Genomic DNA, 22,615 nt, shown 5'->3' with positions numbered 1-22,615 from the left:
CTCTAGGCATGTTTATGGAGCGCATCTGTGTACACAAATCATTTACTGAGGTAAGCAACATGACCTCTGACCTGGAAAAGCTTAACTTGTGTGCCACGATTTGGTTTGGCAGTGTTGTCTCTTTCTCAGAGTAAGCAAACAAACACCACTGCTGGTTCTTACACCACTATTCACACATTGATTTGCTAAAGAAATTTTGAAATAGCCAAAAGAATAATACAACATATATATTAGGCATTACACCAAAAAGACCAAATACAGGATAGAGAGCTGCTGTGTCAGAATTCACCTGCAGGGGGCGACCCAACCCTCCCTATAGTCTACAGAATGTCATTACATACACAACAAGTAGATGGCAGGCTTGTCTCATGCTTAATTAGATTTACAGAAACTATTTGTTTCATGAATCATTTGCCCTGGTTAATAGCAGTTTTGTTCATAATAAAAACTTGTTTTGTTTTGTTTTTTTGTATGTTTTCATGTGTATGTGTGTAGTGTCACACAAATACCTGGCGACAGAACTATATATTTAGCTTATCAGATGATTAATAATGGACTTTTACATCATTTGCTAACCTACTAAAACATGAGACCTATTGTCTATGAAATGGTTGTATCACTAGGATACATTACACAATCCTTGAGTCTGTTCTATATAATAAATAAAATAAATACATTCCTGTATCTACAAAACTACTAATTGAATTTAAGGACATTTGGCAAGCAGCAACATTAGATCACACACACTGCAACAACAAAAACTCTAAAACCTACAGCTGCCTAATCACTGTCCATTCACTGTTCATCATACACAAGAATGTTGTACCTAACCCAGAGCTAGCCTGAAGAGTGTGGGCTACGTATTAATGAACTCTCTTCAGTCTAGAATCTTGAAAAGGTTAACCAACAGAACAACAAACACAGCTTTCCTCAATCTCGAGCATAATCTGTACCACTTCCTACAGAATGGCTATATGATACTTGTTCTGCTAATTAAGTGGGGTGGCTTTTCCCACTGGGCTATGGAGGTCGGTATGATGTTTAACCGAACCTACTACCTAACTAGTAACCTATTGTTGTTTGTCTGGTGTTCACTAAAAGAATACTGATCAGTATTGGTCTTGAAAATTCTAATTTCTTATTACATTATGAATAAACATATAAAAGATGCGGAATTTATTTTCTACGAGAACATCACAGAAATCATCCATTTTCATAAGAAGGAAACTGTCTTACATTTCACTGTGCAAGTGAGACCGATCTGGACCCATCGAACCTACCAAAGCAAAACAATAACACACAGCCCACCTCTCCAGACCAGGTTTTAAACAGACATTTATTAGAACAGCAGAATACATGCCAAAACCACTTACAGCAGCATTGCTTTTTTCATTCTCCATCGTCCATTCCGTTTAACCCAAACATTGCAGAAGTGTCCATTTTCTATCCCAAGGTCATTTGACCATATACTGTTTCAATTTGCATTTGTAATCTCGTATTGTAACATGATGGAAAAAAATATGTAGTCCAACCCATGAAACTTCAGGTTGCTGTAGTCTATACATCATTAGACGGAACTATAGTGGGAGAGAGTACCATTGGTAGCAGTACAGCCCTTAGCTAACACTGTGTTTGTCACATATCTAAGAGTAGGAATATGTACACCTCAAAGTAACTGTGGACTGTCTGCAGTTTACAGCCAGACCCGGAACTGACAACATTGTTCGCTAGTTACTGCAAATGCCAGAGAGAACAGTGCTGTGAGAAGAAGAGCATTCACATGCAGTTTGTACACATTGGTTTATATCTTGGACAATTACATTTCCTCCCAAATATTTTACAGTACGCTCACAGCTACACTCTGGTGTGCTTGTGTTGGTATGCTGCCCCACAGGCAGGTAAAAAAAAACATATTAAACTAAATCCAATGGTGACTTTAAAGCATCAGACTATAAAAGGAGTTTAATTGTTCTCTTTTCCTGAAAGAGGCTGTCCTGGTTCCAGCTCAGAGCACACTGCAGGGGAAATGTTCTCTTGCAAAAGTTTGCTCTGTGATTCTCTGAGCCATACACAGGAGTGAGCCCCACCCAGGATTAGCCACAGCCAGGATTCAGCCACACTCAGGACTGAGCCACACCCAGGATTAGCCACAGCCAGGATTCAGCCACACTCCGGACTGAGCCCCACCCAGGATTAGCCACAGCCAGGATTCAGACACACTCCGGACTGAGCCACACCCAGGATTAGCCATATCCAGGGTCCGATGATTACACATGAGGATCGTATGGCATTTGAAAAGCTTTTGCTGTTCACCACTGAAAACCTTCACATTGCATTAGCCTAGCTGTTTAATTCTTAAACCTAATTCAAAACAGGCTGAAAACAGCTGTTCGTCAACTTTTACAACAGAATAGACATAAAAGGGGATGAGGTGGCACTTGTTTATGTTGTATCCTCAGAAAAGGATTTGATGTTCACTGAGCTAATGCTGAATTCCAAATACACCTATAAAATGACTGATGACACAGGAAAAACGAAAAACACCCATCTAATTAAAGGTACATAATCAAACTGACAGCACGGCACCTTTGGCACCTTTGGCACCTTTGGCACCTTTTGGATGAGGAAATAAAAGAAATTTGTGTATAAATTGTTTATTACCAATCCCTGGCTCCAAAAGACAAAAAAAACTAAAATGCACCAGTTTCAGTAAAAGAATAAAGAAACCCCATTAATCAAACAATTTTATATTATGCAATATTTTAGATATAGCTCTGAAAAAGGACATAATTAAATATTAATCTAAAAAATATCTGAAACACATTTAAGTTGGAAAAGCTTATTCTAAGGAGGGGCACAATTATTGAGTTTGCCAAATTATAGATTTTGGAACAGGTAAAAACAAGATGAATGGAAAATGTTCAAGAAAGACGAGCACTGGGACGTGTTTCTGTTGGATCTTATATATATAAATATAAAACACCTCCTACAGGCATCTGAAAAGGTTATATATATAAAAAATTTTGCAGTGCACTGGAATCTTAAGGAAAGTTAAAACAGTGGTCTTCAGGTATTCCTCCTTTTTTACAGATCTGTGTCCATCACCCAATGGAACTGAGCCTCTAATAAACACAAGCCTGTCTCGAACAAGTTCCTTTTATTCTGTATAATATTTACAGAATATTATTACTGGATGTTATTGTCCAGTCCATATGTGAGTGAAGTTTTCCACTGGTTTCTCCCCGAGCTCAAGTCTGGACAAACAGGTCTGAGTGTGAGTGTGCTTTGCCTAAAGGTAATCATACCCTCACGTGCACACTCATGGAAAGGGGGTTGAATGTTTCGTTCACACTGCGTTCCCATCTGCTCCGCTCCCTGTCTCAGTGTCACAGTCTGTGGAGCAGTCAAAGTCTTTTCTCTCTGTTCTCTCTGGTTATATTTCTGTGTGTATTTTTAGTCAGGCAGGCGTGAGGTCACACGCTGCGGGGCGGCCGCTGTGTCTCATGGGTCCTGCGGTTGCGGCCCTTCTTGCTCTCCTGCATCAGCTTCCACTTGTTGGCGTGTGACTGGCCCGCGTGCAGGAGGTGGGTGGCGTGTGATTGGCTAGCGTGCAGGAGGTGGGTGGTGTGTGATTGGCTAGCATGCAGGAGGTGGGCTTTCTGCCGACGCTGTTTCCTCTCCCGCTTCCATACCTGCTCGCACAGCTGGTCGACGCTGTTCGGGCTGGGTGGGTTGATGAGGGACAGGAAGTCCTGGTACCACATCTTGCCATGGGGGGACTGGTTGGCATCTGGTGGGTCACGGTGTAAGAGCTCGTCCAGGTGCTCGGTGGGGATGACGTGGAGGGTGAGACGCAGGAGGGTCTGAATGAAGCCATGCTCTACGGCATGGCAGTAATATACCCCCGAGTCCTTTTGCAGCAGAGTTCGAATCAGCAGACCCTGCTCGGTGCCCATCAGCCGCTCATCTGCCTTTATCTAAACACACACACACACACACACACACACACAGGTCAAAAAGGTCAAACAGCTGTCTGCTATCAAACACCTTAGACACACACACAGGGTGTACCTCTTGTTTGCGGTCCTCTCCGTGTCTCTGAAACTGCCAGTAGATGAGTGCATGCTGGGACTTGGGACTGCACTCCAGGAAAGAGCTGCTGTTCTCCACACTGTACACCGTCTTATCCAGTAGGGTGCTCTCCTGCCTCTCCTCATCTGCATGAGGGGGAGAGAAGGAGAGATTTCCCCTCAACACAGCACATTCCCCCTGGGGACAGAGTGGGGAGCCAGTGTGGTTTGGCTGGGTAAAGTGGCCTGTGTGTGTGCCTCAGTGCCTGCCTCATGCGACTGTGTCCACGTTCACTCCAGTCACATTCTCACATATCTCCAAGAGGCCCTCACACAGACAGCATGTCCAGCAGAGAGGATATGAGCATATAATTCAAACCATGAACAGATACAGGAACACATATGTGTATACACACACTCACACCCATAACACATAAGCACACACACTCCCAGCCACACATACACATAAGCATGTCCCATCATTTCTTATTACCATGTTTGAGGTTTAGCTATGGCTTTAAACAAAGTATTCTATTAAGAATGAGTGGAGGTTACTTCATCCTGCACTCACTTCAAAGCCATCCATGCCTCCATCCTGTGCCTTTTTTCTTGGATACATTTCTTCTTTCTGAGTCAGAGCTGTAACATGTCAGTCTGCTGCTCTGCAGACCTGCTCTGTCATTTCAACGAGGTGTGTGCAAGACCACAATGCTGTCTGACATGAAAATCTGTGTGGTCCCTTAGCTCTTATGCACATGCTCTGTGTGTGCATGCAGGCGTGCATGCGTGTGTGTGTGTGTGTGTGTGTGTTTGTGTGTCACATATCCAGCTGCAAAAGTGCTCCCCTAAAGTTAAATATGTCACTAAACTGCATTTGTATATTTATTTTAGTCCAAAAGTGAAAACTATGTGCTAAAACCATTAACTCTATACTTTAACCGTAATCAAATTCCCACCCCATGCTGTGTGTTCACGATAGTGTGTGTTCTAATGCCCAGAGCGTGTTGGCATGTCTTACCATGGCGCTGCAGATCTGAACACTGGGTGAGAGGGTCTCCATTCCTGATGTCCTGTCTCCGAGTTCTCCTACACACATCCCCAACAAGGCGACAGCATTACGCACAGCAAGGGGGGAGCTGCACACACTGTACCATCCACCACGTTCAGTAGGTCTAAACCACGGCCCTGTGTCTGAGGCCCAGCTGACTTATAGAGCGTCTCTCAGCACCTAGCATGCATAGCAAATCGCACCCAGTCTTAGATGGGCATACGTGTGTGTGTATGAAATGGTACCTGTTTAAGCTTTGGGCTATTTAGTCTCTATTTTAGCCAACTCTCTATTTTCCCTTTATAAAAAATGGTGCCAAGGAACATATGTCCTGAGGCTGTATGGATGAATATCCCTTTGAGGTGATTTCAACACGATAATGTAGCCAATATGTGAGGCCTTTTCACAGTAACACAAATAAAGAGTCTCTCTTGTAGACCTGCTGAAATACAAATGTGAGCCATGGACTGTATGGTTGAAATAGCTTGTCCTTATTATAGGAATACATAAATCTAAAGTTTTCATGTTTACTACACAGAAGACTTTGACAGAGACACTGTAAATGAGTATGTAAACAAAGGCAATATCAGTCTCATGCTCTAAGCTTAATATCCTTACAGAGACAAAATGTTCCCACTAAATTCTGTGGTCATGTCAATTTGAAAGGCTTCTATAATGTGGCCAAACTATTTTGGACAAGAAAAGGGCTTGATATTCTTCTGGATCTACAAGTAAGGTTAGGGATTACTTCTCTAAAGCTTTCCTCACAGAGCAACAACTTATTCTCAGTACAGTAATTTTAGGTCATTTGTTACCTTACAATGAGTGTACATTATAAATAGCTGCAATTTATGACAGTGTAATAGAGCCAACATTCTAAGCATCGTTTATTTGTCAAAAACCTTGAATAACATTTTCATCTAAGTATTTTCTTAACACTTGATGCATAAACTACAATACTCTTTCATCCACTGTAAGCACTGCCAATACAACTGGTGCCTGCCGGACTCTCGGAGTGTGTTCAGGCCAGGTTAGGCCAGCTGTGAGCGCCATGCGTACCTCTTAGCCGTAGGGAAGTATCGGGAACACTGGGCTCCATCCCAGGCACAGTAGGGGTCACGGGCTAGGCAGCATTCAGCACATGCCTTCCCATAGACATCACAGCGATGCAGAGGCATCTGGGACACCCCGACAGCCGAGCCCAGGTAGAGCTGTTGCTGTGGAGAAATGGCTGAAGTGTGAGTGATTCAGTCTCTCAGAGCTCTGATACAGACTTAACACCACACCCTGGTGAAGAGTTTCATTTGGATTGGTGTCTAGTCCGGTGCTTCTTGGTTTGCTAGCTGGCAAACCAGTTTCATACTTAGGTCTACAGTATGGAACCGTACTTACGCCAGCTGGCATATTGTTGCCTTGATTATTCATACCAGGTGGAGTAAGTACGGTTGCATACTTCAGACCTAAACATGAAAATGAAATCTGAAAATATGAGAGGGAAAGAGAGAGAGACAGAGAGAGAATGCAAGAGAGAGAAAGAAAGTGATGTGGGGACTCTGCTGGTAGAAACTTATGGTGCTGTGTTATGTGAATAAATGTGACAGGAGCCTCTGGTGTGTATAACACAGGAAAGTCTGTATGTGTGTTTGAGAGTGCTATAGAAAGAGAGAGAGAGAGAGAGAGAGAGAGAGAGAGAGAGAGAGAGAGAGAGAGAGAGAGAGAAAGAAAGAAAGAGAGCTCCTGAGGCAAGAACTATGTTAGGTTTTATGGAACATGATAAATCTATAAGGACTATGTCACTCCTGTCAGCAGAAAACTCATGTAATTGAATGACATCCAGACTGTGGCCACATCTCCCAGTGGACCATTCTGTCTTTTACAGCTCATGCTAGCTAAAGCGTTCCTTTACCACAACATTTGCAGGATGATGTGATTATCTGTTCAAGGCTTTGAACTACGTCAGATGCCTGACTGTGGTTACCTGCTTGGTGGAGAGTTCCATAGCAGTGATAGCAGTTGGCTCCTATAAGAGGGAAAAAAAAAGATTTTAATGGACACTTTTCGTAGTTTGCAGAAATGATTCGGGTTAACAAGTATATTTCAATACTAAAATATGTTATTATATGGTCTTAAATATGAACAAGGCTACAAATATAAATAGTATAACTACTACAGGTTAATACCCTGAACACAGTCATCTCCTCCAGTAAGACCTCCTCCAGATCATGCCAGGTGCCTCTGGGAATTGATACCACCTTAAGCACTGTGCCAACATCTGAAAGGAAAACCAATAATTCTTGATGTTTAAGTGTGATATTTAATTCATAAAAGATTATGAGATGCCAAAATCTGAGAGAAAGACCCACAAATAAAATTTCCAAAAGCCATCAATCAACCGTGAGGTAGAAAATTATGTTGAGGAAAGTAAGAGATGATTGATGAGGGCTAATTTTAAGAACACGATAAAAATGCATGCAATTGCTCAATGTTTGATACCATATTTATGACAGGGCAATAAATACTCTACTACACTCACCTGTGCCAATGAACATGACATCATACTGGCCGTCTTCTGCCTCTACCCTGTCCACCACTATCTGGGTGAATTGGTAATCCACGTCAGTCTTAATAATGATTGGGCGGTTGTTGACGGGAAGCACAGGGTTGTGCATGGCCGGATGACTTCGGGCAAACGTGACAACATCATCAGGCAGATCTTTTGTCGATTCAAAACCACCAAAGGTTTTGCTTGGGCACTATTATGATATAAATAGTGACATAGATAAATATAAGGCATAGACTAATAGAACAGGGTTGTAAACATGAGTTCAGTTATGTCACATGTCTATAATACCAATGTGTATGTGTCTATAAAATCTGTAGCCTGAGCTGTGGCGAGTGGGTCTTACGGTGCCAGGGCGTGGGTACGGCACCCTGCCTAGGAAGGGCACCCACTGGTAGTTGGGCCCATCCCTGTGAGCATACGGTCCAAGAAACACCCTCCTGATGTCGGCCATGCTGTACATACACACCGCTGAGCCTTTGAAGATGTTACTGTGAACCAACCGCATAAGAACCGCATGCTTGATATGCTTGATAGTGCCGTAATGACCAATACCCGTAGATAAGTCAGTAATAAGCTGAAATGATTCAGACAATTCCACATAGAAAAAGCACCTAGAAGTAGTGAAGACTGCATAGATGACAGGGCTCTTGGCATCCTTGGCGCTCATAAGAAAGACATCCTCTGAAATCATTTTAAAGGAAATGAAAAATGAAGGTGATGAACTACTAGAGTACTCGACTTGAAATATTATGACCTCTATCTCTCTTTTCAGCTCTCTCAGTCTCTCTTTATCTTTGATTTTGTCTCTCTTTCTTTTCTCAAACGCCCGTGCATATACGTACAGCACAGAACACTTACGGAGCTCATCAAAGTGTGTGTCGATGCCATTATAGCCAGGGACAGAGCAGATCAGTCTCGCTTTCAGAAAGGTGGTCCATTTATTCACCAAACTCCTATGACCTCCAAAGTCGTTCTGTTAAAAACACAAAGTTTTCTGTTACCCAGCAGTTATGATCCACTTTTATATTAAAACTTTACATTACACCTGTGTGTGGGAGTCAATGTCCTTCAGAACTTTGGACTGATTAACCAGATATTCTGAAGTATAACTATCATCAGGCACCGCCAAACCTTTGTACAGTTCATATTAGGAAACCCAAAGACAACTAAGCTGAATATGGAGATGTGTGTGTACATATGTGTGTGCATGTGTGTGCATGTGCTCGGTTTTGCAAGCAAAGCTGGCAGCCATTCTGTGAAGCATTAGAGCCGCACAAACACTCTCACGCACCCTGTATTTATGTCTGTTAATTGGCAGAGCTGAAAGGCATTCTGCATAAGCTAAACATATGCTTAGCATAATGAAAGAATTGTCTGCGCTGTTGAGGAGTGGATTCCAGCCATGCCAGAATGCTAAGCAGTGCGTAATTGAGAACACCTTTCCCCCCTGCTCTGTGCTATGGAGTTCCACTTCAGTCGAGCGCCAGAGTCACCCAGGAGCTCAACAGAGGGCCCTTTGTCTCTGTCTGCTGATGGCTCTAGTCACATTTCAGTCATCTACAGCTTCGTGGTGGGGGGTAAGATTGCAGTGGTAGGAAAACACACACGTTGCCAAAGAAATTTAAGCTACTACACCTATCATGTGATAAAGGGTAAAATGAATTTATTTTCTGCAAGTTTGCATGCTTGTCAGTATATGTGTGTGTGTGTGTGTGTGTGTGGGGTGGGGGCTGATAGGGGATAGATTGTTTGTAGGTCAGTGAGTTATGTTATGCTATCGTACTTTACACAGCTGTCCAATTCGGGCATGTGTGGCCTTGCTAGTTTGCTCTCCGTCGATGGCGTTCTCCCTGAAGAACAGGTAGATCTTGTCATCTTCTGGGTTATCACTCTCCTGAATGAGGTGGACACCGACAAACCTGGGGTCTGTCCACGCACATGGGAGCACACACACACACACACACACACACACAAACACACATTGTCTTAAAGATGTACTAATGTGCAGACAGTTGCATACCTAAACCTTCTAAAGCACTACACATCTTTGTGTGTGCACATGTCTATGTGTATGTGTGTCTGTGTGTGGCACATTATAAATACCAATGCCAGATGCTGCACTGAGGTGAGCCATAGTTCTTCACGGTCTGTTTGCTGGTTGTTCATGCATATTTATGTTCAATTCACACAGGTTCAAGGACAGGTGATCTCAAAATACATCAACACACACCACTTACACCACTGGCAGCATGGCAAAAACAGAGCATTCTCACCATTGAGCCACCTGGAGTCGTGCTGCTCCGTTCTGATTGGATGATGCTTCCCTAATGTTCTGAAAATTGCAAAGTCCCGCCCCATAAAGTCTGCCGACGTCCCAGAATACAGCTCGCCATCTGTCAATCACATGTGCCAAAGGTCATACAAGGTTCATTGCAAACAGGGAGAAGACAAAAGGCAGAGGGAGAAAGGAGGGTGGAGCTTTGGGAATTGGGGTTTGTCCAGTTAATGACTCAGGTGAGCACTCAGCATGGCAGGACAGTCATCGGCTGAACATAATTTACTGGTTAGAGATGGTGTGAAGGAAAGAGATCCTGGGGTGGGTGCGCAAGTTAGCGTGTGTGTGTGTGTGTGTGTGTGTGTGTGTGTGTGTGTGTGTGTGTGTGTGTGTGTGTGTGTGTGTGTGCGTGTGTGTGTGTGTGTGCACGTGTGACCTTTAAGCTGGGATGAGAGATCTAACAGTAGAATGCACTGCAAACAGGGCACAAAGAGAAGAACACACTGATCTCCTCATGCTCTTAGAGAGGCTGTTAATCAGAGGTATTGAGTTTCTACCTACAGACAAATACCCAGTGACATACACAGACATATCCACCCACAAACTTACAGTAACAGAGGAAGAGAAGCCACCTCTATCTGCTCATCAGCTCACATTCTTTTTTTCTCTATAACATTCACATACACATGCACACAGGCATTCATAGGCACAGCCACAGGTATTCAAACACACACAAACGCACACACACTCACTCACTCACTCACCAATAAGTAGTGAAGCAGTCAGCAGTTTTGGGTCATAAGGACTCTTTCCACGGCCGTTCTCGATGTGTGATGACTCCAGCCTAAAGATGTTGTCCTAGATTCACACAGACACACACAGACACACACACACGTACGCACACACACACACAAACACACACACACAAACACACAGACACACACACACACAAACACACACACACACACACACACAAACATTGTAAAACGCACTCAGGTACAAACAAGCATGAGAGAAATAGGACAGCAGCTAAGGAGAGATTCAGCCTGAGAAACATGACACATGTGTCTGAGAGAGAAGAGGATAAAAGCCTTAGCCATCATATCATATCATCACTTCCATTAGAATTAGTATACTAACAAGGCCAGCAACTGTTTTAAATTTTCCCCTTCATTTCCCCACTAGAATCAGCTCTGAAAGAGCCAACAGCAAGTTGCTAAGCAGAGCAGCTCCTTCATGCTTGACCAGTAGCTGTAATTTGTTGCTGTAACCAAACATGGACCAGTCGAAGTCTCTAGTGTTTCTGTCCTCTAACTTTAAAATCTAGCCCTTTCTTTGTACACCATGCCTGATGTCTTATGCTAATGAGGAGGTGTGGCATGTAGGAGGAGGAGGGGATGTTTACCTCTGGTCTCTTGCCCACCTCCACATAAGCACAGATGGGATGAAAGGCCCCAGTGCCACAGACATACAGGTGAGTCTGATTGAATGGCTGCAACACCTTTATAAAATTGGAGCACTCTTTCTGCAGGGAGAGGAAGGGGTTAGATACAGAGAGAGAGAAGAAGAAAAGTTCTGGTCAGCTTTAGGGTTCTTATATGCCATATTCAGGCACAGCAGCAGATATTTTTCATGTTTTGGACCGTACTTGCTTGGTAATCTCAGTGAGGGTATAATCCTTTGAAGGAGTAATCTCTGTGAAAGAGTAATCATTTGCCTTGGATGTGATTATCTCGTTTGTTGTTGTGGTGGCAGGATTGAGTACTATGAAATCTCAAAATCCATGCAAAATACATTAACACCCTGCCCTCTCTTGCCTGGCTCACTCATGGGTAAATACACAATAGAAGAGCTGGTAAACACACAGGCACAGTACACTGCAGAGGGACTGAAACGTGCACACACACCCACACACACATGTGCACACACACATACAGAATGTTACAACAGCTGTAGCTGTTTTGGAGCATGCTGTGTAGACCATCAACAGGGGCAATCCTGTTATGAGCATTCACAGTTCCCCTGTGGTTTGTGTGTGTGTGTGTGTGTGTGTGTGTGTGTGTGTGTGTGTGTGTGTGTGTGTGTGTGTGTGTGTGTGTGTGCGCACCAGCTTCTCTATTGTCTGTTTACTCCCGATCTAAAGACACGTGTCTGAACAAGCCTGACCTTGGTGGATACAACTGAGTCACCCACTGTGGAAAAGCTTTACAGAAAAAATACAGCTCAGGGAAGTCACAACCAAAACATGAGTCAGCATCACTGACACACACATGGCTTCCTTGTTCGAGCCTGTCTTAAACCAAAGCCATACACTAGACTGAACCACGCTGCTACCATCACTGGGTCAGTCCTAGAAGCCACTATTAGACTGCCCCATGTCTGGGGGTCTTTCCTTTATGAAGACCACACTGAGTTGCATGCAGCATTCTATCACTGTTTAGACCTGGACGTCAGCCTCCACACAGCAGCTTTTCTGCTGTGACTGTAAATAGACTCTTCCCTGGTGGCTGTATACTGCATGTATTGATCTATTGGTCTTCTCACTTAAGGAGCGGCAGATTTTTTTTGATCTACTCAGTTAAGGAGCGGTAGACGGATTGATCTATTCACTTAAAGAGTGGTAGATGGTTTGATCTACTCAGTTAAGGAGCGGTATAAGATTTGGTCTCCTTAGGTGGGCTGCTTGCTCTCTGCTTTCAGTGGCCACCAACTTCAAAGTTGACATGGTTTCATTTCAGGGGTAACAATCCCAAGTCAGCCTTTCTAAGAGAACAATGAGCTGGAGCTACTGAGCAATGAGCTCGTTCCTCACCAACGGCACCCCTCCCCCGTCCCCCACGGCCCACCCCCCCAGAAGATGCCTTTCATCCTGTCCGAATCAACCGAGAGATGTTTACAACAGCATCTCGCACAAAGGCCCTGACTGCTGTTCAGATAAGGGCTACTGAAGGTGGAGCGGGCTTGTGAATTCATATCGGGTGCTGGGTCATCGCAACAGCTCTGCTTGGACTGCCTCGGGCAGCGGCTGCGATGGAATTTATAAGAGGCAGTGGTGGTTAAGCCCATTAATGGTACAAGCCCCTTCGGCTCGTGGTTCAGGGCTGCTTCGTGTGAGGGATTTGTCGAGTTGGCTCAGGGCTCAGCCTCTGCTGGACAACATGGCACACGAGCTCGAAATATCAGTATATACTCGAACTGTTTTATGTAATTGTATTGTTCTTCTCTCCTGACCTGTGTTTGTGTTATTTTACTTTTAACAAATTGCACATTAAGACTAACATCTAGACACTCACTACGATAACTCACCTGGACATCTTTTCCAGCCCACTTACACTCATCTCGACGTGATAAAGAGGGAGGCCAGGATATCTATCCAGGAGAGGAAAGCGCAGAGAGAGAGAGAGAGAGAGAGACAGAAAGAGAAAGATGGGGATAAGTGTAACAACACAAAGTCAGGTCAAAGTCAAGTCAAGGTGTGAAGTGTGTGTGTTCGTGCTGCTGGGGAAGACTTGCACTGGCTTTCTGGCAGGGCCTGAACTGTTGGTTTGCATGTGAAGCTGAGAGCTATCAGGTTCAAGTCTCCCAGCAGAAAAGAAAAGTCCACTGCATGGTCCACTGCTTGGTAATCTAACCCCCTTTCTGACTTACAGCCATGAAAGAGTGAGACAATGTCCTGATTAGATAAACTACATAAACGTTTAGCAGGTGTGTAGCGTGTGTGCAGGTGTCACATGCAGATGTAAGTGATAAAGTGTAAAAGCTAAGGAGGCAGAATTCCGTGATGCTGAATTCACGGCAGTGTTTGACTTCTTAAAGAGTGTTCATTTTTCTTGCCATGTATTTAACATATGCCTGAAGGCACCACTGTAACAGTACTCTACCCACAACCAAGAACGTGCTGCCATGCACATTTTAGTGTGCTGTGTGTGAAGTACAGCCCGTCTCCCTCTGCTTGGCATGGAAAACTGGGACAAATATGCACTGATAATGTTCGCATCTAGCGGCGAATTGAGCAAAAGCCTGTATTAGATAGGACACAATCTGATACGTGATCTGATGCTAGCATAACTGTCACTGATCTGTCTTGCTTATCAGATTAAAGATGGAGCCTCAGTTGTAGCTATAAGTGGTACTGCAATGTTTTGGCTGCATACAGCTGCCCTTACATGCACTGGGAAGGGGACAGGATGCCATTTTCTCCACGTATCATGGCCGTATTCATTTAACACTGACAAGCAACTTGATGTTAACAAAAACTGACCCAAGTGGGAGCTGACCCCATGACCAAAACAACAGCAGCAGAATGAGAAATTTCTCCAAAAGTGTGTTAATCTTCCATGGTGTCTCTATAGAGGTGGCCTATATGTTTGTGGCTGGCAACTTCAAAGTTGACCATTATATGGTTCTTTGGGGAGACCTGCGAATGCAATTTGCCTGCACTTTGTTGTGTTTACTTTTCATTATTTATCCAGGGGAGCGGAGCTTGCTCTCAGCCCAGCATGAGTGTGATCCACATGACAGCTTGAAGCTGAAATATTCATGCACATTTTCCACTGGAAACAGATTCCCCTGGTGCTGGAAATCTGTGATGTATACATGTGTATGTGTGTGCGCGTATATGTGTCCACCATAGACTCTACTCAGTACCTTTGTCATATAGCATGCATCATTAAGTACTACTACTGTCCATCACTACTCTGTAAGTTTCCAGTTATCTCTGTCGCCACTGTACTTGAGCAGAACTGAACAGAAGTGAGACACTTTCTGCTCACAGAGCACTGGCTTCCTTATGGCAACTGTCTTGTGAGTGACATTTTGTGCATTTAGTCTGAATATTCATATTGAAATTATTGTAGATTAAGGCATGTTTCTTAACAAATTTCCTTAGCCAAAATTTTAAAGTCCTATCAACAGGTCAACAGCATATGTGACTGAAATAATGGCAACGAATCCTATTGCCACTCACCATCTGTTGGTCCATGTTCAGGTCAATCAAGTTAAAAGACAGGATATGATCCTTTGCTCCCACAAAGAGTCGGCCCTTCTCCTCGTCCAATAGGAAAGTGTGGTAGGCGGAGCTGTTGGCTAGTCCATTGAAAGTAAGCAAGTTGTTTGAATCCAGCATTTCTGTGGACAGGAGAAGAAGCTGTTTTCAATAATAATTATTTTTACAAATCTAGAATAAGAGAAGATAATGGCAAGTCATGTGTATTTGTATTGGCAAACAGCTCTGGGAAAACAGATAAATAATACCACAGATCCAGATCTTGCTCCATTTTCCACTATCATGTCATTAAATTCTAATGATTATTGTTCTTATCTGCAGAATGCCTGAGAGATATTTTCCGACCTCATCTAGCCCATCAGTGCGGAGCTGAACAGAGGGAGACAGTCGACCAGGCCCTGGTTCATCCAAGCCCTGCTCCCCTTTACCACTGAGTGTGTGTGACGCGCGAGTGTGGTTTTGGCTGTAATAAAGCTGAGATCACTGACTGGGTTCTCTCACTCTCACCACCCCCCACGTACTCTCTCTCTCTCACACACACACACACACACACACAGGCTTGACTTCAGTGTTCTTGTCGTCATTCATGCTCTGTGGAGCAGAGATGGAGCATAGGCATGTGGTCTGTGGGAGAGAGATGGTTGCCTGACTGAGTACATAGGCCAGGCCACTGGCTCTGCCTCACAACACCTCACATTAGGTAAGTCCTGTACAAGCCCGACCACCACAGAATGCAACATTAAGCAAAAGCAATATGCAGAAGTATAAATAGCTAGAAAAGCAGTAGAAGTGTGTGATGTTTGTTACAGATCACTGTGTCCAGGACACAAGGCTAGAGGTGAATATTCCTTTAGAAATCCAGGTTGTTTTGTTTGGTTGTTGTTTTTTTAATTGTTTCTGTTGATTCAGGTTAATTTTCCATTTCATCGCAGTTGATTTAGTGCTTAAGGATATGACCTTGAAGACCAGATGTCAAGGTGAAAAACCCACGCACAAACTCTCCCTCCACTACACATGCACACACACACACACACACACACACACACACACACAAACACAAACACATGCAGTGCAAATATAACATCCTGAACAGTGAGAAAAAACAAAAACATTTCTACAGCTGGCTGTGTGCTGTTTAACCAACAGCTCCTGACTCTCTCTGTGTTGTCTTAGCATCAGATACAGTCAGAGACAGTAAAATTAAACTCTGAACAAAATATATCTAATATTCTGTCAAACAGGAGATAAGTTGTTCCATTTTAGGAATCATACCCAGACACTGGCTAGAAGTAATACTCAGCATGTTCAGGAAGATGGGCAAACTTTTGGGAAGGTTAAAACATACATGTAGAGTGTTAAATAGGTAAAGTTAAGCATGTGAATGGCTGATTCATAGGAATGTAGGCAAGGTAGTGAGGGTTAGAGACTGAAGGCTCTAATTACATCCTCTGACCTGAAGGGAAATGAGATTTCCCCGAGCCAACACTTTTAATGCCTCAGAACCGCACCCCAGACCGGCGTATTGCCAAGCAGAACACATTGGACGCTTCGACAAGCTATTACAGTCTGTGTTTCTATCTGCGGCTGTGTGTGTGTGGCTGCAAGATGTTAAAACTCAACACTCGGTTTGGTGAATGGAAACCTGCCCCTAACACATCCCAGCTCTCAGTTCCCAGTTCCCAGTTTATCATTCATTCACACTTCACGGTTTATCATGTGCAAGCAGCTGGCTTGTCCCAGCTCAGCAATGAAAACCTGTGTCTTCCATCAGCCCGGAGCAGGAGGTTTTCACTACCCCAGTTTTTTGTTTTGTTTTTCCAGAGCATTACGTAGGAGAGGAGCCGTGAGGAGAGAAGAGAGAAGTGGCTTGCAGCATGGAGCGTTGGGGACGAAGTTAGAGAGGAAGGAGCGGAGCAGATGGGTTAATCGAGGTCAGCGAGGGATGCTAATATTCAAAAGGAAGAACAAAGAGAGAAGGAGAATGAGAGACACTCACTAGAAAGTCTTTCTCTGGACTGCATCAAACTGGTAGAGTAAATGCACACGGACGCACAGAATGTTTTTCAGCACCACTGACACACTCTAACTTCGTGCAAACAATTCAACTCGCTGTCACGTCAGTGTGCACACAGCATGTACGCACACACAAACACTGTGACATTAAGCATGCCTTACTGAAACTCATGACTCTAAGCAGGTCTTTCTGAAATGCTTCTTAATTTTAGGAGTGCACATCACTCCTTAAATGAAACAATTATAGTTTGGGATACGGTCAAGAACTGTGTCAAGAATTCAGGGCGCTTTCCGCTCTGTGCTAGAAGGTTGGACCCCATGTTTTCTGAAAAACTGAGTGCCTGAAGTCAAAGATCAGCAGGGATGGTGTGGTGGGCCATGAGAGCTCCACTGTGCAGAATACAAGGGAATTTGGAAAATACAGCATATAGAAAGTTAGAAATAACTGAGGGACCTTCTCTGAAACTTCAGTTAGTGTTCTAATCTGTGTAAAGATGGAGATGGAGCCCAACAGAAATCACTGTACCATGCACATGAAGGCTGAAGAAAGCGTGTTCGTGGAATGCCACACTGCACATCCCCTTTTATACTGATATGTATAGGATATGTATCCAACTGTAAGAAAATCGATAGTACCTGTTGATGTGTGCTTGCTTTGTGCTGTATGGGGCTGGGTGTGAACTGTGTTGCTAGTGCTAGCCTTTCAATGGCCCTCAGTCACACTGGTTCACTCATCATCAGTACCCTCACTCTGGCTCCTTGCCTTCCTCCCGGCCTCTTCTTACAATAAGGATCCAAGAGGATGTGAGAGAGGACTGTGCGTAACGTCGTTGTTTATGGAACAGTTCCGACCTCACAATCTGATTGGTTGAGAAGCGTTCTAACGCGGTTATTCACACTCAAATCGTGACACCCCGCCGACGCGTTAATAAGTAACGGCTAGCTTAATGCGTGTAGAAAAAAGTAAATTAATACAAGGAATGACTTTTAGAACGTAACCTTTGACCTACGGCGTTTGTTCGGACTCTGAAGGAGTGTGACCGCAGACGCACATCAAACTCCGAAGCTGTCATGACTTTGAAAACGACTGCTGTGGCGACAGAACAAACACACCGAGGCCACCCGCGACGCCGGGCTGCTTCATGCCAGCGTCTTTGTCCAACGCCCGAACAACTGCGCAATGAACGGAAGTGTACGAATTCACTTTTATAAGTAATTATAACTCTAATAAAAAAAAGCTAAAGTCAAATTTTATTTTTAGTTTTTGCGATCTTTGTTTATTTTCATTTTTTGTAGTTCAAACTAACGTTACTGGGTATCGCTAGGTTATATAAACCATATGCCTATGTTACATTTAGGCTCGGAATTTTTACTGTGGCATATCACGTTGTTGTAAAACTACTTTTTGGCGGACTCCGTTGCAAATATTAAAGCCTATTCAATGCTATGTCTTAATTCCTTTGTTTTCTTTATTTTGTAGAAGTATTGCATAAAAGCCATACACTCGAGGTTGTGTTATCACGGAAAACACGTTTGCGATCGACAAAGCACGATCATGATGTTATTGGCGATACCAAACACACTCCCGTTCGTGTTCTATTCGTGTTTATGGCGTTTCTTTGTGATTTCGAGGGTTTGCTTATATAATTTTATACTGTTGAGAGCTCTCAAAGCAGTTTTTTTTGTATTAACACTGATACACAGCAAAAGGCATTTACTGCACAGAAGCACACACAAACGTGTGCCTAACATGGAAAAAAAGGTGTGTGTGTGTGTGTGTGTGTGTGTGTGTGTGTGTGTGTGTGTGTCTTTGTTGGTTTAGTTCAGTTATGCTTAAATGGGAGTAAGTGGAAAGTGAAATAAAGCTCTTGTGTGAGTCCATGGCATTGTAAAGGCATGTCAATCCATACCAGCTTTGTAAGAGCACCAAATACAGTCAACAACAACAAAAAAAGTGACATATTCAAAGCCAGAATGTGCGCGCGCACACCCAGACACACACACAAGAGGATATACACAAGAGGAACATACACAAGAAGACATCTGGCAAACTAAATCTAGCAGTGAATGAACACCATAGTTTTAACAGCATTGATATAATTAAATGTAATTAGACGTTATCAATCTTGTATGCAATTCTTGAATACAAACATTTTAAAGTGAGAAATGACAACATGGCTAATGATTTGTCAAAACTTCAGAAGTGTTATGAGAGGGAGTATTGAAGTATTTCTGTGCTTTTAAACTCTCGGTATTGAGTATTGGTGTATTTGAGCATTATGTGAGTCTTAGTATTGGAGTATTTGAGTATTAGAGGAGTCTCAGTATTTAAGAATGTGAGTGCAATGGGAGTCTCACAGTCTCAGGCTGATTAAATGAATGAGATGCTTTCACTGGTCTCTCCAAGAAAGAAACTGAAGGAAACTACAGGCTGGCATTATGTGCAAACCACAGCACCACATACACAGGAGGGAAGAAAAGTGTCTGAGAAGCACCACATGCAGCCTCATATTCAGTTACTTTCTTTGCAGCTAAAGCTAACTTTAGACAAGCTATTAGTGACCTCTCTCCACTCAGCCCTGGTGAAGCAAACCTACACCATTCAAGCAGAATTCATGCACACTTTCATCAGCCAAACCCCACCCCCCACCCCCCCGCTATTGTTATAGACAACATCAGAGAGAGAGAGAGCGAGAGAGAAGGAGAGAGGGCAGATGGAGGCAGAGATGTATTCTCATCTGAGAGTGATATAAATAAACTCTTCTACCCTACATACATCCTGGACTCCCTGCACCGGGCCCGTGTGTGTATGCGCTGGGAAGGGGGAGGGGGCACTTACGGCAGGAAAAACATCCTCATTGTTGTCAACTGACTGTAGCACTAATGAGACAATCCAGCAAATCCACATGTGCCGCTTGGCTCTGCGCCTGCCTGGAGCACTGCAGATATTGACAGGACTGTACCACACTCTTCCAGGGAGTTGGACTACCATGTGCTGTCATTCGCTCACACCCGAAGGCCATTTCTCTTATGAATCAATGCAGGTTTACCTAAACTGGACATGGTGGTTGGTGCAAGTGCTCAACAGAGTCCAACAAAATCAGCAGTACATTTTATAATAACCAACACGTCACTCTGCAAGGATCCCTGGCATTGTTTTATGTATCCTGACTGGGACACACATGCACACTGACGTGAGACTATAAAATGGCAAGGAGGACATTGAGAGTTCAAATTCTATTACTGTAACTGAAGAAGCCTTATTAGATTCTTGGCGTATTTTTGGATTAAAAGCAAAAGGAGAGCGAATTGAAAACTTCCTCATACCTTCCCAGATTACAGGAATCTCATTTATCCCATGGTAAACCAAGAGATTAATTTTATTGTTTGTAAAGTTATATCATACACACACACATTTTCCAAACTCTCCTACACTGCTCAATTCTCCTACTCCCATATAAACACACCAACACACACACACACACACACACACACACGCTCACATGCATTGTGCCTTTGTTGATACAGTCATGCCACATGACTGGTTGATATTTATGTAAGGGCGTTAATGTTATCCTACCCTGAGACCCCTGGACTCAGAGGGGTTGAAAAACCACCCACCCAAACAGACACGCACGTACGCACACGCGCACACACACACACACACACACACACACACACACACACACACACACAACATCCCTCAGGCTTACTGGTCGAGTCTGGACTTCCCCCTTTCCAACACTTTCAGCTCCCCCCAGTAAGGGTTCCCCATGCACCGACAGAAATAAAGCCTGGAGAACACTGTCTGCGTGTGGGACAGGGATCAGATGGTGGTCAGACAATTCATTTTCACTACCATGCAAAATAACTCATATCTCTTAGATGTCCATGAGCAAAGTTGTGTTCAGGACTAACGGGGTAAGCGGCGGTACGGGTGTATCGTGACCACTGTATAACAGCTGCCTCAGCTAGATGGTGCGGACACAGGCATGTGCACAGGTGACCATGGGGTACTGGTGCTGCTGCATATCTCCAATCTACTAGAGTGTGAAGAATTGCTTGCACACAGAAACTGCACAATGAACGATTCCAAAGCCCCGAAAATATACATGCATGTGCTAACATAAGAGTAGCATTCATAATTTTAATGGGGCCCATGCAATTTCACAGTGGGCTATGTGGCCACAGTTTGTTTGTGTGTGTGTGTGTGTGTGTGCGTGTGTGTGTGTGTGTGTGTGTGGTTGGGTGCTTGAGTCTAATCTCACATATTCACTACACATTCTAGAGAATCCCTCTTCTGCACACGCCTCCATCCTTTCACAAATAAACTAAACACAGATAGGTGACAAGTTTGTTTATTAAATCAATCCCTGCAGTGTCCAAACACACACCCATGCACACACCTTTTTTCTATGTTGAGTACATGTTGTGTATGTGCCTGTAGGTGTCAGTATTTGTTGCAGTAAAATGCCATCCAAACCTCACAATGACAAGTATGCACAAACCTGTGAGAGATGGTGGTGTGATGGACACAGAGGTTTATAGAGAAGATAAAGAGCTCCATTTCCACTGGCCTGCTAATGAGGAGCTTTCAGTGTGATCAGAAAACTGACAGGGAGTAAGATAACACACTGTTTTTTCAGCATCTGCCCTTAGTGTCAACCTCACACACACACATATACACACGCATACACCTACATATACATACTCTCAATGGTTCATTTACTTCTAGAGTAATACAATAAAAAACTGCAAACTCAAAAGCTACATTCACTAATCAAAATGGTCTCAAACACTCAGAGAAACAGGAGTCCCTCCAGAGTGCGCTTTCCTCCATCCTACAGGTATAGGCTTCTGTAGCTAACACCAGCAAAATGTGGCAATATCCCTTTTGTGTTGAAAAACAGAATGCAATGCACATTCTTGTACCTGGTTGTCATATTCTTAGCTAATTAAGACACTGAACAAACAAACAAACAAACAAACAAACAAACAAACAAATAAATAAATAAATGGATATTCTAATGGCTTGACATGATTTGTAAACATTTGCTTTAACATTTCCCTTTCACTGATTTGTGTTGTTTTAACAACTACAGTCACACATCAATTAATGTTTCGTTTTCCTTTTGTTTCATTTTCTGTCTATATTAGCCAACTGTGTTGCAGAAGTGCCGATACAGGTGAACAAGGGAAATATGAAGACCTGCATACTCTGCAAAACGCAAGACACAGATAACAAAGCTGAATTATGCATGCTAATACAACCAGAGTACAGCTAAAGCATTCCCATCTGTCTCCAGTTCTACTCATTTATCGCATGCACACACACATAAAATTCCACAAAATTCACATGTACCTATGTTTCTACTAAAACAGTTTACACACATTTCTGCTCATCTGTTCATTTGCCGTTATATATTGCATTAATTGCCATTAAATACCTGTGAAATTCCCACAAACCTCAAACCTCCATTCACTGAACAGAAAGTAGACAAAATACAGCAGGGTGAAGAAAGATCACACTTATCTAAAAGTTCCATATTTGATTTTGATATCAGGAAAATAGGAAGGCATCTTCCTTACCCAAAAAAAGGCATGGTTCTTCCATTGCTCTCCTCTTTACAAACTAGATCAA

At 43.3% G+C, this 22,615-nt stretch overlaps 1 protein-coding gene and 1 long non-coding RNA gene across 2 annotated transcripts in view; one reads left to right on the top strand and one right to left on the bottom strand.

The window, feature by feature from the left end:
* Positions 1-1,317: 1,317 nt before the first annotated feature.
* Positions 1,318-22,615, bottom strand: part of sema3ab (sema domain, immunoglobulin domain (Ig), short basic domain, secreted, (semaphorin) 3Ab) — a 22,511-nt gene continuing 1,213 nt past the window's right edge. The window contains exons 2-17 of the mRNA XM_027009691.2: positions 14,923-15,083; positions 13,263-13,325; positions 11,362-11,481; positions 10,721-10,814; positions 9,955-10,074; positions 9,465-9,607; positions 8,540-8,654; positions 8,293-8,362; positions 8,025-8,169; positions 7,652-7,871; positions 7,299-7,390; positions 7,097-7,138; positions 6,178-6,335; positions 5,089-5,156; positions 4,072-4,217; positions 1,318-3,977 (exon numbers count right to left, since the gene is read on the bottom strand). Coding sequence (XP_026865492.2) covers positions 3,474-3,977; positions 4,072-4,217; positions 5,089-5,156; positions 6,178-6,335; positions 7,097-7,138; positions 7,299-7,390; positions 7,652-7,871; positions 8,025-8,169; positions 8,293-8,362; positions 8,540-8,654; positions 9,465-9,607; positions 9,955-10,074; positions 10,721-10,814; positions 11,362-11,481; positions 13,263-13,325; positions 14,923-15,083 — 2,261 coding nt within the window. The 3' untranslated portion in view covers positions 1,318-3,473. The remainder of the gene's footprint in view (positions 3,978-4,071; positions 4,218-5,088; positions 5,157-6,177; positions 6,336-7,096; positions 7,139-7,298; positions 7,391-7,651; positions 7,872-8,024; positions 8,170-8,292; positions 8,363-8,539; positions 8,655-9,464; positions 9,608-9,954; positions 10,075-10,720; positions 10,815-11,361; positions 11,482-13,262; positions 13,326-14,922; positions 15,084-22,615) is intronic.
* On the top strand, positions 15,538-17,360 carry LOC113577190. Its single transcript, XR_003410595.2, has 3 exons — positions 15,538-15,661; positions 15,871-15,938; positions 16,783-17,360. It is a non-coding gene; the product is annotated as an uncharacterized LOC113577190 (long non-coding RNA).

This window comes from Electrophorus electricus, chromosome 4 (assembly GCF_013358815.1).
Source record: "Electrophorus electricus isolate fEleEle1 chromosome 4, fEleEle1.pri, whole genome shotgun sequence".
NCBI classification, from domain to species: domain Eukaryota; kingdom Metazoa; phylum Chordata; class Actinopteri; order Gymnotiformes; family Gymnotidae; genus Electrophorus; species Electrophorus electricus.
The sequence above is the reverse complement of the archived record's forward strand: the minus strand, read 5'-3'. Positions and strand labels throughout refer to the sequence as shown.